The sequence below is a fragment of the Eubalaena glacialis genome, chromosome 14 (assembly GCF_028564815.1).
Source record: "Eubalaena glacialis isolate mEubGla1 chromosome 14, mEubGla1.1.hap2.+ XY, whole genome shotgun sequence".
Lineage (NCBI taxonomy): Eukaryota > Metazoa > Chordata > Mammalia > Artiodactyla > Balaenidae > Eubalaena > Eubalaena glacialis.
Window position 1 is genome coordinate 20,026,397 of NC_083729.1, and position 18,562 is coordinate 20,044,958.

General features: G+C 56.4%; 1 protein-coding gene across 4 annotated transcripts in view; it reads right to left on the reverse strand.

Moving 5' to 3' along the window:
• DNMT3A (DNA methyltransferase 3 alpha) overlaps positions 1–18,562 on the reverse strand; it is a 103,885-nt gene that overhangs the window by 62,169 nt on the left and 23,154 nt on the right. For 2 of the 4 annotated variants that reach the window (XR_009703818.1, XM_061211212.1), the window contains exons 1-3: positions 14,904–14,950; positions 14,449–14,696; positions 1,493–1,597 (exon numbers count right to left, since the gene is read on the reverse strand). Coding sequence is in view for 3 of the 4 variants with exons in the window: in XM_061211212.1 (XP_061067195.1) it covers positions 1,493–1,597; positions 14,449–14,514 (171 nt within the window). In the remaining variant the exon portion in view is untranslated. Of the gene's footprint in view, positions 1–1,492; positions 1,598–14,448; positions 14,697–14,903; positions 14,951–18,562 lie in introns of those variants that run through there. The other 2 variants (XM_061211213.1, XM_061211214.1) reach the window with 2 other exon arrangements.

An 18,562-nucleotide genomic window follows, 5' to 3' on the forward strand; every position in this document is an offset into this window, starting at 1 on the left:
ACCTCTCAGTGATGTGCCCTCCCTTTGGTTCCAGGGACTCACAAATGTGAGTCAAAGGGCTGCCAGGTCCCATTTGCTACAGGTGGTGGCTCCCGTCCCCAGCACCCGAACCAGGGAAAGGCGGAGTTTGCTCTGCAGATCTCGAGCACACGTGTAGCTCAGGTTCTGAATGACGGGTGGGCTCGGACTCAGCCTGCACTGTGCCCCTCCACTTTCTCCCGCCAGGTGCCCTGTGAGGGTGGGGAGGAGAGTGGAGGGACCCCCGGGAATCTGGGAGTGCAGCCTGGAGTCTGCTGCAAGCTGCAAATTCCTTTGAAGTCCCATTTTATCTTTCAACGGCATGTGAATTTTTCATTCCAGGCCATAAAATATCCATGTCTGCTTTAATATTAAAGTGTTTAAAATTACTTACCAGTTAAATGACTTAACTTCTTCCCCCCTTCCCCTCCAAATCTCCAAGCAGAAGTGGCAGTGGTGCACTTCAGTGCCCTGCAGATTCCCAGACCTCCCGACTCCAAGAACCCCCCTCACCTCCAGCTGGTGCAGCGCGCCCTCCCTCCCTCCCTCCGCTGCCCCTTTCACTGCAGCCACGTTCACCCTGCTCTCTGCCCCAAGGAGGAAAATCCTGCCCCGCTGAGAACATTTCCTTGAAGGGCTGAGTTACAAATGCGAGGCTCCTGGCTCCTCTTTACCTTCTTGCTCCAAGTTTCCCATTCTCAGCTGGAAGGGACGAAAAGAAAGGAACCAGCTGTGGCTGGAGCTGGCAGATAACTATTGTTCTGCCTCTTGAGTTTAAGGCATAAGGAAGGCAGGCTCCTGCCGCCCACGGGCCTTGCTCTCCGGAGCACTCCTCATCTTGGGCAACCCCAGAGTCCCCCCCACCCCACCAGATTCAGAGGCAATGGCACCCGGAAGCCTGGGGTCTACACTTCTACTGGACTTACACAGCGCCCAGCCCTCCTCTCTTACAGCCTGCATCTCTTCCCTACTCACTTTGATCAGACTTCCAGACCTCAGTTCCCTTCCTCCAAGTTCTCCAGGTGGGGCTGAGGCCCAAGGTGGGTGTCTGGATGGGGAGGGAGGGGCCCGTGCAGGCAGGCTAGGGAAAAACAAGTCCCACCCTCTTGCTGCCCTTCCAGAAAGAAGCTGAGAGTCAGGGGCCTGGTTCAAGTCCCACAAGACCCACAGCGCAAGTCCCCTGGCCTCTAGGGGCCTCCAGTTTGATGCAGAAAATAGGAAAATTTGGGGGTGGTTTTGGGGGTCCAGTGAATGGGGAATGCAATTGGGCTCTACAGCTGGAGGGGTACACTCCATGCCCCAGTCTTAGCGTGCCCAGGTCCCTGCAGGACACACATCACTGGCATTTACAGTGTGCATCTGCACGTGCGTGCGTGCGTGTGTGTGCGTGCGTGCATGTGTGCGTGCGTGCGTGTGCGTGCGTGCATGTGTGCGCGCGTGCACACTTGGGCTGGGGGTACGCCACCTCACTCACCGGAGGGTGCTTGCGCTTCCTCCCAGGCCGCCCCACCTTCCGGGCAGCTGTGCTGGGCTCCTGCCGCTCCTCCTTGCCACGGGCCTCCTCCTGCTCCTCTCCCTCCTGTGGGCACAGACACAGCCTGTAAAGCCAGGGCTGGACCCCAGAGCCCTCCCCAGTGTCCCACCCGCAGGGCAGCCACGCTTCCGGGGTTGTGCCATGCTGGTCCCCCTGGCAGGGATGGTCTTCACCCGCTTCCTGACTGGCAGAGCTGGGCCACCCCTGAGGGCCGATTCAACTTGATCCTCAGGGGACTTCAGAGCCGCCCCGCTGCCCCAGCAGAATGCAGCTCTCCCTCGGGTGGACACGTTCTCTGAACCACAGAATCGTAACACATGCTCTGACAAAGAATTTGTTTCTGGATATGAGTTTATTTATATGAAAAAAATCTAACACAAGTACAAAAATGATTAATGCTGTATTTAATGAATCACCTTTATTGAAGAGAATAAAATCACATGAAGAGAAGTATGACATGTAGCGATGTCTATTGGAAGGACATGCAACCTTTGGAAGGAGAGGCCTACCACAGACCATGGAGGGCATTACAGCCACTGTACATACACCTGCTCTGAAGCATCTGCCACATCGCGTAGGCACTGCATGTGCCTGTCACCCCGCAGGAGCATCTCAGGGACCGTGTCTTGGTTCATCGTGATGCCCCTCCTTCGCTGAATTTTGGACCAGAGTTTGGTTTTGTTACCACCCTTCACCTGGCACGTGCCAGGGCCGAGCCCTGCAATGCTTGTCTCGTGGGGCAGACACATAAACCTAGAAAGTCCTCCTGCCTCACTGCTCCAGCCTGGCCACAAACCACCCACAAGCTGCTTCTGACTCAGCCGGCTCCAGCATGACTAATCATGAGCAAAAACTGTGTTGGGGAAGGAGAGAGAAAGGGACCCTGACCCAGCAGAGGCCCCTCAGGCTGCCATTCGTGCCCTGCATGACGTCAGCAGCCACAGACATCTTCACAGTCCTCCCAGGGGAGGGCGCCAGCCCAGAGCCATGCTGGTGCCACAGAAAAGGGGAGGTGCACAGATTCCCAGGGGATTGAATCGAGGTGGCCCTCAATGTCCCACTCAACTTTCATTTTTTGTGATTTCAAAATAGCTTGTGGTTTGCCACATTAATTTTCAGGTGATGGTGGGACATGCAGATGGAAACCTACTGCGACCAGTCATAGACATGAGACCAATGGGAAGAGTGGCACTGGCCCCCTCTGTCCATCCATCCATTCGAGGCACATCTGGGACAGACCCGCCCAGGAAGGAGATTTAGGAGGGAGATTTAGCATTGCAGCTGAGAGTCCGGGAGCCCTCCGAGGACATGTGAGTGGAAGATGACCGAGGCCCCAGGCCTTAGCACTGAGGGGAGACTCCAGTCAAGTTGCAGGAGGTGGAGAGAGTGTTCAGAGGAGCAGAAAGGGGACGCCGGTGTATTGTGGGCACAAGAAAAAAGGGAGCTGCCAACCCAAGAGGCAAAGTCGACAGATGCAAAGAAGTCGAGGGCAGAGCGATTTGGTTAGGGGTGGAAATGGTCAGCCTCAGAGGGAAGCTGTGCAGAATGACATGGCAATGAGGACCAAGGGGCCAGAGAGGGGCTGGAGAGACAGTTTAAGGAACCCAGCTGAGAAAGGTCTGGAAAAGAAGCCAAGGACAGGGAGCCCAGTGCCAGCTGTGGACAGGAGGTGAGGGTCCAGGGTGGTGAGAGAAAGGCTGCCCCAGGACCAGAGATCCTTGAGAGGCTCTTTTCAGGAAAACATGGCAGAGAAACTGTGAGGGCAGAAAGGCCGAGGTGGGGGACAGCCAAGTGGCGGGGAGGCCTCCATGACAGCTCTGTGGGCCTCGACTGAGGGCGGCTCAGGGCCACATGCCCCGTGGTAAGCCAGGCCTGCTGGTGCTGAGCTGTCTTCTGAGACCCCACAGACACCCCCATTTAAGAAACAATCACTTGGATCACACAGAGAGAAAATATTACCAATGCAGCTTAACGTTTGTGAAAGTTCCAACTGAATCTACCCAAGGGTAGTGAATTTCAGCCGAGATGGTGCTTTTGGTCAGGTTACACCATGGCTAAAAGGGCACCGTCTTGATCATGCTGACCAGGTAACTCGGCATTTACAAAACAGCTGGAGGCCACGCAAGGTCGTGGAAAGGCATGGGGCTTAAAGCAAACCGAAATGGGTATGAGCCCGGCTCGTCCATGTGTTAGTTCCAGGACTGTTCTCTCTGAAACTCAGTTTCCTCATCCATAAAGTGGGGGTAGGAAGGTGTCCATTCTGCCTGCTTCTTGGGTTTTTAAGAAGACAGATGACTAAATGCTTCGTACCCTTGCCTGTTTTGTTCACTGCTGAATACCCGGAGCCTACAACAGACTCAGCACTTCGTGGGTTCTCCACATGCCCCTCGATGAGAGGACTTAAATATCCCCCGGCAGCAGGAGGCCCACCCAGCCCCTGTACTTGCCTGCAGAGCACTAGGCCACACCTAGCCAAGCCTCTGACCGTTGCTCGTGGCAGGGGCCATGGGCGTGGAATGCACAGGTAGCAGCCAAGAGGGGGTGCCGAGGTGGGTCAGGATCAGTCTGGGTGGCCGTGGGGTCTGAAAAGACTCCTACCACCCAGAAATTCTGGGCTCTGAACTATTTCTTTAGCACACTGCATCTCTTACAGAGGGATTCATTTGATTTTCTAACTTTTGCTCTGAACTAATCAGAGACGGGAAAGCCAATCAGAGCCTCAGATCAGCACTAAGGAACCACAGTTACCAGGCTGCCTGTGCTGACTAAAAACAAAGACACCTGCTGTTTCAGGACCGCCAAGCCCCAGCTTCCATTAACATATGGAGAAAGCCTTTGGGGGCCCCTGATAGGCAACCCCTGTGCCATCTGGAGACTTGCTGTCATTCCTCACCTCCATACACGTGCTCTGCTTGACACACAGGAGATGCTCAGCACATCCTTCCCTGTTGAATTTAATTCAATGCAACACCCCCAAGAGGAAGAGGTGGAAGACCTTGATGCCAGACCATCTGTCCAGGTCCTGGTGTATTGAGAACGGGGAGCCCCCAGGGCCATGTCCTGAGCCTATCCCTCGGGCCCAAGCGGGGAACGGCACCTGATGCCCAGTCCAACACTCTGCCCTCCGGTACCCCTGGGGTGTGCTTAGGAAACCGAGTCTCCACGAGAGTCCAGGTGGGGAGTCGCACCCAGGTCTGAGCGACTCTGGCCCATACACTTTCTATCTAGCCCTGAAGCACGGCTTTGTGAAAAGCGTGCCGTTTTCGGTCAACACGTCATTCTTCCGTGATACAGCGACATCGCGGGGCAAAGGGAGGTGGCGATACCTTCTGCTCTGGGCCTGCCTGCATTCACACCCACAAGTGAGAGGGGTAATACACTGAGAAGGGCAGGCAGATGGCTCGGGGCTGTGCCCCTCAAGGAGGCGTATCAAGCGGTTCATTCTCGCATCTGTCATGGGGCCTGTTTCATTCAATATCTTTGCTGATGGGCTGAGCAAAGGAATGTAAAATATGCTTATCAAATCTGCCAGTAGCACTGAGTTGGGAGGCGTCACTAATAGCTCTGAAAGGGAAGAATCTGATCTACAGTGACTTGGAGCAGCTGGAAAACAGTAACAAATTTAGCAGGAACAGCCTTGAGCCCGGGTTGGTTTCCTCATCTGTCAAGTGAAGGGGCTGAATTAGTCAGTCCTTCCAGTGGGAGGAGGCAGGAATGGGCAGAGATTCTAGTGAGGTGGGCTTTGGGGAGGGGAGGGGGCAGGCTGGACTTTTTGCTCTGCTATTTACTCCCTAGTCCCTTCGAGCTATTTAACCTCTCTAGTCTAGCGTTCCTCACCTACAAAATGGGGATAATAATATCTACTTCACAGCAATGGTATAACAATTAAATGAGGTAATATATGGAAAGCTGACACATGAGAGTCACTCAAGAATCGCTAACTTCCTCTGCTCCGCAGGTCCTGACCAGAACTATTCACAAACGTGCATCCCTCCCTCCTCCCCGTCCCTCCCCGCCCCCATGCAAACCCCAGCTCACTGCCCGGCATATGCAGCCATCACTCAGTGCTACAGACAAACCCCAACATCTGGCTGGTACCGCCGCAGTGAGATACTCAGGAACACTGGGGCTCCGTGATCCTTCCAAAATGCAAAGCTGATTACGTCACTCCACAGAGCTTAAGCCCTTGCTGAGGGGGCTCCCAGGGCCCTGCAGGATCAAGCCAAGCTCCTTAGCCCGGGTGAAGGAAGGCCCTAGGATCTGGCCGGCACTTCCCACCCATCGTAAACCGACCACGCCAGGTGCAAATGTGGGCTGCTCCCTCCCTGGGACATTGGCACAGACCCTTGCTTCTGCCCCGACTACCTTCCCCTCACTTTTCCAAGCTCACTTCCTAGATTCCCTTCCCCTGGGCCCCTCCTTCCCATATCCCACCTAGACTGAGTCTATGGGTCCTTCCTCTCCCATAGCACCCACTATCCAGCACTGCAAATGCCAGCTATCATCATGACCAAGCCACAAGCCCCTCGAGGGAAGGAACTCTGTCTTATTCACCTTGGCGTCCGTCCCCAGTGCCTAGAGTGATGCACCTGGCACAGGGCAGGCACTCAAAATACTTGATGAGTGACTGTCACATAGTAGATGTTCAATAAACAAGTCCATACACACAGAGAGAGGCACGTGTACAAATCCACAAATCTGCACAAATACAACCAAGCAGGAGGCTCCAGTGCCGTTCTGATCTTTATGACTCAAAGTCAGGAAACAGGATGACTACAACGTATTTTCTAGTCTTAAACATAATCATGTCACTTCAATTTATGTAACTCTTTACAGTTTTCAAAGCCCCTCTACATTTGGTGGCCTGTTAGATTAGGTAGTTACCATCAGCCTCTCTCAACTTCTAAGGCTATGATTTGACCTACATTTTAACACAGCTCACTGGATGGATTATTTTAGGCCACACACAACTTCTCATTCTGAGGAGCTGGGCCATGATGATAATAATCTCTCACATTTGTACAGTACGTGGTAATTAACAAAGCATTTTCACATACGTTATTTCATTTTATTCTTATGCTTTACAGAAAGTAGAGCTGGTATTATTTTTTTCCATTACGCAGGCGGGAAATCTGAAGCTCAGAGTGGTTACCTAACTTTCAGAGATCAGAGAGCCAGCAAGGGAGGGCTTTAGAAGCAAAATTTAAATCTTTTGATTCCCAGCCCTTGGGTCTTTCCACAGCAACATGCCACTATACCCTACTATGCCGTGTGCCCCTGACACGTGTACACATGCATGACCATGAGCAGGCAGGCAAGCCAAGGTAAAGGTACACGCTGGCATTCACACGCATACATCCACACGCAGTTGTCTCAGGGACCTCATGCCTAGATGGGGACCCCTCCCTCTAAGAGAGACACATCCCACGAGGCCCTCACCCAGAGCCAGCCAGCCAGCCAGACGTACGTGCTCCCTTCAGAGCGTACACCGGATGCTACTGACCCAGCATCCGCTGAGCAGATGTCTCAAGTTGGTGTTTGAGTCAAGGGGATGAACTTGCCGGATCTAGCCAGCCACTTGCCCGGGCCCCCTGGGACAAGAAGCATGTACAGCCTTTGCCAGCTGGCTGGCTGGCCTCCCAGGGCCTGTCTGTGGTCATGGAATTCAGTGAAACGAACTGGCTTCTCTGGCAGGCAGAGCCCCGTTCTGGGTGCCTGAGTACCAGGCCCAAGACCCCCCAGAGCACCCGGCACACACGTGCACACACGTGCACACGCACATGCACAGCGGGCCCAGGCCGGGCCGCAGGGTGAGCTGCAGGAGGACGGGCGGGGAGGGCAGGGGCACTGGGAATTGCTGTAGGTGCTCCCACTTCCACGCAGCCCTCCCAAGCCCCCCGTCTTTTCTGCTCTCAGTCACCTCCCAAAGCTCATCAGTCCTTTGTTTCAACTACTCAACAATATTCAACAGATATTCACTGACTGCTCAGTGGGCTTCGTATTATAATTATCGATGAAGGTCTTCCATGACTCCCAAAAGGCCATGCTCCCAGAAGGCAGTGTCCGTGTCCTGATGGCCCCTCCGACGCCCGCACAGCTCCCAGGCACCTGCGCACTGTGGGCTTTCCCCAGGCCCTCCGCACCGCGTGCACCATGCTGGGGCCTCACCGCCTTCTGGAACGCAGACTCCCCCCAGCACACACCCAGCCCACTGCAGCCCAGCCGTGCCCACCCCTGTGGTCCTAGGGCCACCATGAGGCCAGGCCCATGGATGTGCTCAAAAACATTTACCGAGCACCAGCTATGTACTAGATATAAAGATAAGCAAATAGGGAACTCAGTTCAGAGGGAGAGACACCACATAAACACACAAGTGTCTGTGCTGTGCCGAGGTCCAGGATGGAGCACGCCCGCTCTGCTAGCAGCCACCCCCGCGGCCCCCAAGCCCCCTCGCCCTCGCCCCTTCAGCAGCCCACCCGGGCTCTGCACAGCCCACCATCTCCTTCCCACCCCACCGGCCACCCTCGCTTGGTGGACGGAAAGAATCCAGATAAATCTACTTTGTAGCCATGTGACTGTTACCAAGTTTCTCAACCTCTCTAAGCCTCAACTCCCTATCTGTAAAATGGGGATCCTTCAGTTACTGTGAGGATTAGGTGAGTTACTTGCCGGGCAAAGGCCACTCCTTCAGACACCCTTCCACACCGTGCACGTGCGAAGTGGGGTGATTAGAAGTAATGGCCCTAATAGCCCCGTGGCTCTCCGCAGAGGCGGCTGCAGGACATGACCAGGCCCTGTGCCCAGTCCAGGTGCCAGAAAGGAAGGATATCTTCCCATTTCTCAGTCATCCTGGGACACCCACTCTTGCTCAGTTTCCCCCCGGCCCTCTTCCCTTTGCAGAGCTGAGCTCAGCTTCCCCGCCCAGGCCCTGTGGGACCTGCTTCTTGGCCGGGATGGGCTCCAACCCCAGCCCAGACCTGAGAGCACGGAAGACCTGAGGGACCTTGGGCCCGGCCGTGGCCCCGCATGCGAGCCTCTGAAGGTAGCATAGCCCCTGCCATCAGCAGTTAGGTCATCCTGGGACTTCCCTGGTGGCACAGCGGTTAAGAATCCACCTGCCAATGCAGGGGACACGGGTTCGAGCCCTGGTCCGGGAAGATCCCACAGGCCGCGGAGCAACGAAGCCCGCGAGCCACAACTACTGAGCCCACGTGTCGCAACTACCGAAGCCCACGTGCTTTAGGGCCTGCGTGCCACAACTAATGAGCCCGCGTGCTGCAACTACTGAAGCCCAGGTGCCTAGAGCCCGTGCTCCGCAACAAGAGAAGCCACCACAATGAGAAGCCCGCGCACCACAATGAAGGGTAGCCCCCCCTCGCCGCAACTAGAGAAAGCCCACGCGCAGCAACGAAGACCCAACGCAGCCAAAAAAAAAAAAAAGGAGTTAGGTCATCCTGCAACTTGCCTCAGTTTTGCTTCTGTTCAGTGGGTAAAGGGAGAGGGAGCCACAGGCCGCGGGCTCTCAGGGGACTTTAAACCCACACCATTCACACCCTCGTCTGCATTGTCCCCACTCTTCTCCCACGCCTCTCAGTCCTTGGGGCTGCAGTGGATCTTCGCCACAAATGTGCAGATAGGTTGGTAGATAGAGAGATAGGCAGATGGGGAGGAAGGTAAGTAGGTAGATAGATAGACAGCTAGTTAACGATCCAAAATAAATCACAAGACTAAATCTGTGCCACTGTGTTAACCACTCACACACACCATCTCACGGAAATCTCTCATTTCGCTGCTCAGCAGTCATGTAGCTGAGTCCACATTTAAACACAGGTCTATCTCCAGAGTCCAACTGACCCCCACTTAAGACTGTATTGACTGCAGAGTTAAACTTGACATGTAATAGCAGTTAACTTAGAGAATTTTAGAGAACCTGAACCCTAAAATGGAGGTCCCAGTCAGCTCTGGGGTGGGCACTGTTTACATCACTTGCCTGCTCTCCATGCGCAAATATCTGATTGACTCCACTGAGCTAAAAACGGACACGCCATTATTATTATTAGCTGTGTTCCCGAAGAGGTAAGGGCAAAGCTGCCTTTACTGGAACTGTTTAAATGTGTAAGAGGGATGCTACCTCAGCGACCCCTATAGTGACGATTATAAAGCAGAGAGCAGGCCCTGAGTGACCGTGTGTGGGCATCTGAGTGCACTAAAGGCAGGGCATGCCCGGGGCGGGCACCAGATCTGTGGGCCAGCAAGAACAGCTGAGAGTGGAGCCGGGGGAACCCCACCCAAGGATGCCCTTGAACTTCGGAACCGGAGTGCAGGAAGTGGTCGGCGCCCGAGGGAAATCAGTACTTGCCAGGCCTCTGGGTTGGACCTAGGTGAGGAGGGAGGAGCCCTGGCCACAGCACTGGCCACACGTGCATACATATACACACAGGTATGCACACATACACATGGGCACACTTGCTGTGCTCCCCCAGCACAAATACGTACCCTCCAACAGGCGCTTCTCCTACCCAGCAGGAGAGGGCGAGCTCAGGGCGAGCCGTCCGGGAGCGGCCTCCTTCCTCCAGAGGGCAGGCATGGCTTACCCATCCTGGTATCTTCCTATCCCCTTCCCTTTACTAGGCCCTCCAGCAAGGTATATTCAGTTCACCCAACAAACTCGTGGAGCCCTACTATGTGCCAGGTACCTGGAAAGGTACCTAAGTCTGAAAAGGAGGAAAGGAGGGAAGGAGGAAGGAGGAAGGGAAAGAAGCAACGTGTCCACAGCAGTGTCTTCACACGTAAGAGTATGTACCTGGTACGTGTGTGTATGTGCGTGCGCACGTATACTCAGTCACACATACTAGCCTGTGTACGTGAGGTCCTGCTGGAGATGAAGTGCCCCCAACATCGACCCCAGGGCAAGAGCACTGCTATGCAGAGAAAAGCATTCTCTGACCATCCCGACTTTCAGAAGAAACTTGGATAGGACTATGGAACATCACAGCTGGGAGGCACCATCCATTCCATCCCCTTTCACACAGGAGGCAGCCTGAAAGGTACAGGAGCCTGGGTTCGAATCCCAGGACCACCACTTACTAGCTGTGTGGCCTTAGACAAGTGATCTAACCTCTCTGAGCATCAGTTTAGTCTTTAATAAGATAGAGTGATGAAAATAATAGAGCCTACCTTATGGAGCAGTTGTAAGAATGAAATAAGATAATGCAAGTACAGAGCTTAAAAGAGCACCTGGCAGATAGTCAGCACTCAATGCATCTGTTATGTTTCTAAGGCCCGGGGAAAGAGGGGAACAGCAAGATCAGGGGCCCAGCCTGGGGCTTGGACTCCTGGCCAGGCACTGATTCACATTTGGGGATCTGAGGAGGCCCTTCCAGCCCCGGGCTTGGAATGCTCTTGGTCCCCCATCCTGCTCCCTCTGCCCCCCTCTCTCCCCTCCACACAGGGCCTGGCACCATATCTCCATGATTCCCTCTGAGCCAGAACCAAGGCTCCTGGACTTCCTGATGCTCACCTCCCCTCCCATCTCTCATAAGGCCAGCTCCCCCTCCCTTTTCTGTGGCCAGATTTACCCAGCCGACCCTCACTGCCAGAGTCCCAGGGCTCAGCATCCCTCCCTCCACACACCTCCCCCCCCACCCCGAGCCTGCCTCCTCCCAGGCTCCCCAAGCTGCCCCGTCCCTGCCCAACACATGGACAGTAGGGCTGGGGAGGCTGCTGGGCAGGTGCCACGAGGACACCACATACACAGGCTTCTCTGCACTGCCAGCAAAGGCACGGCTGCCTCAGCCTACCGCGCACAGCTCTGTGCCCTGCCTGTTTGATCAGGGCTCTGGGATTGTTCTCCTGTGAAGGGGTCTTATCCACTCTCATTTTCCTCTCCATCCTATCCACAAGATATTTCCTGAGCACCTACTGTGTGCTAGTCGGGCCCTGAGGATCCACCCAGACGATGGTGGCTGGGGTCCTGCCCTCCTGGGGCAGCTGCGGGGCTGGATATTATCCACACCAGTACTTCTCAAATCCCCTAGAGGGTTGGTAAAAACAAGGATTGCTGGGTCCCGTCCCCAGAGTTTCTGATTCAGCAGGTCTGGGGTGGGGCCTGAGCTTTTGCATTTCTAAGCCTTCCAGGTGCTGCTGGTACCGCTGGTTTAGGGATCACATTTTGAGAACCGCTGGTTCTCTCTGTAATTCAAGACAGACTGAAGCCAGGGCTTTGATCAGAGAGGAGAGAAAATTAGGGAAAGGGCACATCAGTCAGAGGAAGCAGCATAAACAAAGGCCTGGCAGCTCCAGGAAGTACTGGAGTGAAAGGTACAGGGAGGCGTGGCTGGTGGGGGGGGGGCAGGCGGGAAGGGCACATAGGGCCAGGTGGTGAAGGGGCCAGTGGGCAGCCACACCCCTGCCCTCTGGCTCACCAAACAGTTCCTTTGTGCCAGGTGCCCCTGGAAACTCTGCCAGACTCCTTGGGCTGTGGCCCAAACCCATCTTCCCCTCTGCAGCCACGCGGCACCCCTGCCCCAGGCCTGGCTTTCACAGGCTGCCGTGGGCGTGGGCGGCTGTCGGCGTCTCTGCCCGCCCTCCTGGGGGCTGCACGGGAGCCAGCCCAGCGGTGCCAGGAAGGTGTACCAGGTGAGCCAGCATGCACACCAGGGGGAGCGCCCGCCGTACCCCAGCCCCCATCTGTCAGCTCCCTCTATCAGCACCAGGCTCTGGGCCTGGGTGTGTGTTTGTTGCCTCTTGAGCCAGAGCAGTTACTATGGGTAGATAATAATAGCAATCGTAATCCCTCATAATTGGACCAGACTTTGCTGTTTGCAGGGCACTCCATGCCCGTGACCTCATCTGACTTCTACAACCACCCCATAAAACAGGCACAGCTCGAGTTACTATCCCCATTTTACAGCTGAGCAAACGCAAGCCCAGTGGGCCTGAAGTCACATCTCCAATAAGTGACATCTTCAGGCCTGGGGCCCGGGACTCGTGACTCTCTGTCCAGTGCTTTTTCTCTGTCCTGAACTGTCATGATAGAGTGCCTGTCTGTGGCTCTCCATGGGCGGGGCCGAGGGCTCTGCGGCCCAGGGAAGCCCTGTCCAGTAACAGGAGAAATGTGGCCCGGCTGCCCCACCTCCTCCAACTGGCGGAGGGGGGGGGCAGCTGACCACCAACTGCAAGTGCATGGATACGGAGCTGTGTCAGCACCAGTCAGGACATCGGACCGGGGGGAGGGGTCACGGTCACCTAAGCTAACGGAAGAGCAAAGCCAGGCCCAAGGAGGGAAGGGAATTATCTATGGCCACAGCTGCCACTCAAGAGCACAGGTGGGTGCAGGTGGCCCTGACTCTATGGCAGCAGGGTCTGGGTCCGCTGCCGCCTGAGTCCGCGGGATCAGAAAGAAAGGGACTGACCTGTAACCCCTAGGAGCCCCACCCAGTGGGCTGCAGCATGCACCTTCTTCCCAGCTTGGGGGTATACACAGTCCCCCGTCCCATGGCACTCTGCAGGATCCTGGGCTGGAAAGACAGGTGTCTGGGCTTCGTGCACGCATCAGCGCGCGTGCGTGCGTGTGTGTGTGTCCGTAACAGGACCCGTGCAGGTGGGGCAGTGAAAAAGACTCCGATGCAGGAGAGCAGGCTCTCATCTGGACCCCCCACTGATAAGCTGGGCTCAGCTTCCTCATCTCCAAACCAGGGCCATCTGTCCTTGCCCCACTTGTTTCAAGGGCTGTCCTCAAGGACCAAATGGATGGAAACCACCCAGAAGACAGAAACTGGCTCTAAGAATGAGCAAGCCCAGAAGGAGCTGAGCACGCGCGGCGGGAGGGTGGGCAGGGAGCAGGTCTTGGAACGGCCGCTGATGGCGGATCACCAGAGCTGACCCCCTCAGAGTGCTCAGTGGTCCCACACCTGGTGTCAGGTGTCCACCCTGGTTCCAGGAAGACAAACTGTGCCCCAGAAGCATGCCCTGCTACTCTCAGATACGACCAAGTATCACCACCCCTCACTCCCGCTCAGGGAGAGAAGAGGCAGAGGGAACTGCGGGGACCAGGGCATGACAGATGGGACGCCCCAGGAAGGCCGTTGGCTGGCACAGCTTCCCTGGAAGGGTGGCGGCAGGGTCTACCATTCCACAGAAGGGAAAAGCAGAGTCCACGTGCTGGGGATTCGAATGGCTTTGCCTACAGGTGGGCACGGCTTGGTGAGGCCCCGAGGTTGCCTGTCGGAACCCGGCAGGGACGCCCACCGGTCTGCTGGCATCTCCTCTAACTGCTTTAGGGCCATCCTGGAGTTCAGCAGAAGGGTGAAGAGGTCACCCCTCATGGGGCTCCAAAAACAAGGTCACTAGCTCCATGGCCAGAAGTAACACTTGCTCAGCGCCAGGGATGGGGCGAGGGAGGGAAATCACCATCTCCACTGTGACTGGTGCCGCCCTGAGCACACAGCACGCAGCGCGCCACGCACCGCGGTGAGCCTGGCTGTCTGTGCGGCCGGGACAGCCCTCACGAGGCCTCCCATCTACAAAGCCCCCTGAACTTGTCTTTGGCCTCCCCAAAGCTACTAACCGCCCTGGGGAAACAGAGGCAGCTAACCCAGGTAAAGTGACTCACCTGAGGACACACAGCTAGTAAGAGGCCGATCCAGAAAGGAAGCCAGATGTGGAGACCCTGCAAGGCCAGCCCTAACAATCGCACACGCCTGGGGTCTGAAGCTCTGCTCACACACCACGGGGGCTGAAGACTGGGTCCCGGAGCCCGACCACCAGGATTTAACCTCTGCAAGCCTCAGTGTGCTCACCACCAAGACAGGGGGATAGGTCTTCCCTACAGGCCCGTGTGAAGACGGAGAGGCGCGGTCCAGCGCCCAGCACCCCCAGCAGAGCCGGCTGCTCACCTTGCGCTCCTCCTCCCCCCGCTCCGGAGCGGGGCCGCTGGCGTCCCCGGGGCCGCTGGCGGGCATCGCGGGCAGCTGGGCGGTGGGAGGCAGGCTGGGGCTGCGCGGGGCTGGGGGGCTGCTGGCCTCTGGGGAAGGAATTATCGTGGTCTTGGTAAGCAAGAGTTAAAACTTAAACATAGATCCCGGCGTGGAGGGTGAAACGCGGCCTCAGGCTGTCTGTGGGGCTGGGCTTCCCGCGGCTCCACCTGTGGGGGGAAGAGAAGAGGGGTCAGCAGGGCAAGGCACCTCCACTCCAGGCCCCAGCTGACCCCCACCGGCTCCCAGGGCCAGACCCTCGGCCCCGGGGCTACGCTGGCCTGACTCCTCTTCCCAGGCGCAGGCCGAGCCGGCACCCGGCGATGCGGGCACCCAGCGATGCGGGCACCGAGGCCGAATCGGCAGCAGGGCCGCACCTGCCTCCGACGCGCAACAGTCTCCCCGGCCTCCGCGTTGCCGCGGCACAGTGGGCGCCACTTGTGGGACTTCCAGCCGCCTCCCGCCCCCTCCCGTCTCTTCATTCACGGCTGTTCTTTCCTTTGAAAGCTTCCCGCAGCCTCCCCCGCCCCCCGCCCCCCGGGAAATCCCAGAGGTCCCCAGCCGGCTACATTTTCCTTCTGATCTGTCCTCCCGGCGCCCCTACCCCACCCCGCCCCCACCACGTGGAGGAAGTGAGCGGCAGTCACAGGATGTAGTGAGATGAATGTCACCTCACTTTAGGACCGGCGCCTGGGCCCGGAGAAGGCTGAGGGTGAACCCGGGCTGCGGCCAGGCTGAAGGCCTGCCTGGGTTTGCAGGGCTGTCCAGGGGACGCCCCGGTGCGGGTGCGGGTGCGGGGGGGGGGCGGCGAGGCCGCAGCCGCACCGAGCCAGGGAGGATGCCAGGCCGCTCCCCCCGCACCCCGCGAACCAGCCCCACCTGCCCTGGGAAACTGTGGGCTCCAGGGGGCCCTGCGAACGCACATGGCTGAATTTTAGGGGCTTTTCGGCCTCCCTGCTTCAGGTGCGGGCCTCACGCCAGTGAACTAACAAAGCACGGGCCACAGGCCTCAGCTGGGGGGGGCGGGGAGGGGGTCGTGGCTTCACCCCCTTGGCTCGGAGGAGCCGCAGAGAGATCTCCGGCTCTCCGCCCCCCAGGAGGAGCCTGGGCCCAGCCCCTGCCTCAGCGGGCCAGCCAGCACGGGGAGGGGCCTGGCAGGAGGAGGAAAGTGGGAGGCAGGCTGGATCCGGGCCCACCCACACCCTTCCACTTCCAGTTCCCGGTTCTGCTTCCCCGCTCCCCCTCCCTCCAGGGCTGCTTCTCCCATCCCCCTCCAGCCAGAGCTCCCTGGAAAACCAGGAACCGGAGAAGGCGCAGGCTTAGGTCTCCCACGGGTGCAGCCCCTCCCCAGGGATGGGCGCTGGGCTGGGAGGTGGGGGGGGGGTGTGGAGGGGGAAGCTGGAGCTGGGAGGAGCCTCCTTAGGGCCCGGACACGAGGGGCCCCATAAGTTAGAGCCTGGACAGGCTGAAGGTGCTCCCGCCCCCCAGGTGAGCCCTAAGGAAGCCGCAGGTGTAGCGCTGGTCCAGGCTGGGCCGAGGAACGTCTGCTATGCGGGTGCAGGAGCGAGAGCAACTCCGTGTGTCCGATGCGGTGCCAAGCCCGGGACAGGCCTTCCTCTTTGGGCAGATACAAGTATTACTACCATCTACTGTTGAATCTAAGGCTGCAAAAGGCTAAGGCTTATCCATGTTTCAGCGTCAGGGCAGAGGCTTGAATCCAGATCTCTGACTCTAGGGCTCTGAGGGCATCTGTATGAAGCTCCGTCCCCCAGCTTACACCACCCCACAGAAACAACCCTGAGAGCCCATCAGACAACCGGGCCAACCCAGAACTCCACAAGGCTTCTGACCATCACCAGCCAGCCCGCGAGTCCCCCTCAAACCCACCCCTTGTCTGTTGGCACAAATATCCCCAATCACCCACCACATCAAAATCTTCAAAAGGATGAGCAAGCTGAGAGAGGCAGGGTCTGGTTGGGAAGAACACTGAACCCGGGAAGAACTTCTCTGGCCCTTAGTTTCCTCATCCATAAAATGGAAGAGGTCGACTAGATGATCCTCAAGAACGTCTTCTAGCCCTGCCCTGCCAAGCTGTTGGAGGCCCCAAAGGCAAAGGGCAGGATCCTACGAGGCTGGGCCATCTCCAGGAGCCCCGAGAGCCCTAGAATGGAGTCTGTGCCGAGCCAGGCACAAAGTAAGTCAGGGGCAGATAGCCCTCTCCCGGATATTTGTCTCAATGCTGCCCTGAGGCCTAGAAACATCCAGGGGCTTCTGTAAGAAAAAACTTTCAGAGAACCTCTGGTGGCTAGTGACAAGAGGAAGGAAGCAGGAGGGAAAAGCAGAACATCACAGGGTGTTGACCCTGAGGGCAGACACCCCGGAAAGGAAAGGAAAGGTTCTTTCCTCCGCCCCTTCCTCTGCTCACCCCTCTGACATGAGCTGCACACTGTCTCACAGCAAACACAGCTGACCTGGGTCAGTCTTTCGGTTCCTTTGTGTAACTCAATGGAACAGCCTTGTCAGTAAGTGTCCCTCAAAGTCACCCAGCATCATCTAAGACCATCCAGCACACGGCCGGGCAGGCCATGCACTGCACAGCTCCAGAGCCCACTGTGGTGGCCAAGGTCCAGGCCTGAACACAGCGCTTCCCGCCCGTCCTTAGAAGCTTCCTTCTTCTCCCAAGCAGCCCTGCCGAGGGAAAAGACCTGCTCTTGGGCCCACGGTCCCAACACAGCAGCATGTGTCTACCATGACATGACGGCCCTGCTGCTCCTGGCACCAAAGCATCCTCCTCACCCATGCCAAGGGCTGCACCACAAAACCACCACCAAATAAAAACCCTTGCCAAGAGCCCTACCGCCACAATAGGCAGCTTTTATTTTCTCCTTTATACTGCTAACGTCCACAGTGGCCATGAACAATTTTATAACAACTTAAAAAAAGTTGTTTTGAGGAATCCTATCATGAAAATGTCTTGGTATCACAACTGACATGGTCACCATCCTCACCGCTCCAGTTACAAAACTGTTGTGGAAAAGGACTGGGATTTTGAATCTACACACCCAAGAGCGCTACCTTCTAAATCCAATGTAGTAGAAAGATTTTTTAAAGAAGACATAAAGGGACTTGCCTGGTGGTCCAGTGGTTAAGACTCCGCGCTCCCACTGCAGGGGGCACGGGTTCGAACCCTGTTTGGGGAACTAAGATCCCGCATGCCGCATGGTGCAGCCAGAAAAAAATAAAATAAAGAAGACATAAAGTCACAAGATTGGGCTGAACAGAGAGGAGGCACCACCAACAAAATGTGGGGGTCTGGAAAGCAGATTTGTGGCAGGCAAATTTCAGACAGCACATGACAAGTGATCTATAACAGAGTCCTTTAAAGACACGTGGCACGATAGCACCATGTATCGCCGGGACCAGGGGTGAAGAGGATGCATGTGTGAAAATAAAAAGGATCGAACGAAAGAAGTAAAATCCCTAAATCCACCTCCCCCAGAAGTCTGACGATTTACTCTCTAGAGAGCACAAAACAGAGGGCCTTCGCGCAGAGAGTCGACAAGCACCGTTGAGAGCAAGAGTAATAAACAAAAGCAAGGGGATGAAGGTTATTTTCAATGCTGAGGTTGAGTCCCCCAGGCTAGTCCCCCACTGGGCTCCTAGAATCCTGGCAGCCAGACCTTACCTTCTTCTCTGGAGAATCTTACCAGTGCAAGAAGAAAGGCCTAAGGATACAGATATTGACACCAAAACACAAATGGTTTCCAAATGGCTTGTTTAGGTCAACCAATGTGGATCTGCAAGTCAGCCAGCTTCCAATCAGCTTTTTAGTCCCCTGTTCTTAACCCTGAAAGGACAACCAAGGACCACTAGACATCCGAGGAAAGCCTCTAACTTGGAGTGCTTCCACCATGGAAGGGCACCACCATGCCCTCTACCACTGAACTTTTTTTTGTTGTTGTTGAAGTAGAGTTGATTTACAATGTTGTGGCAATCTCTACTGCACAGCACAGTGACTCAGTTATACACACATATG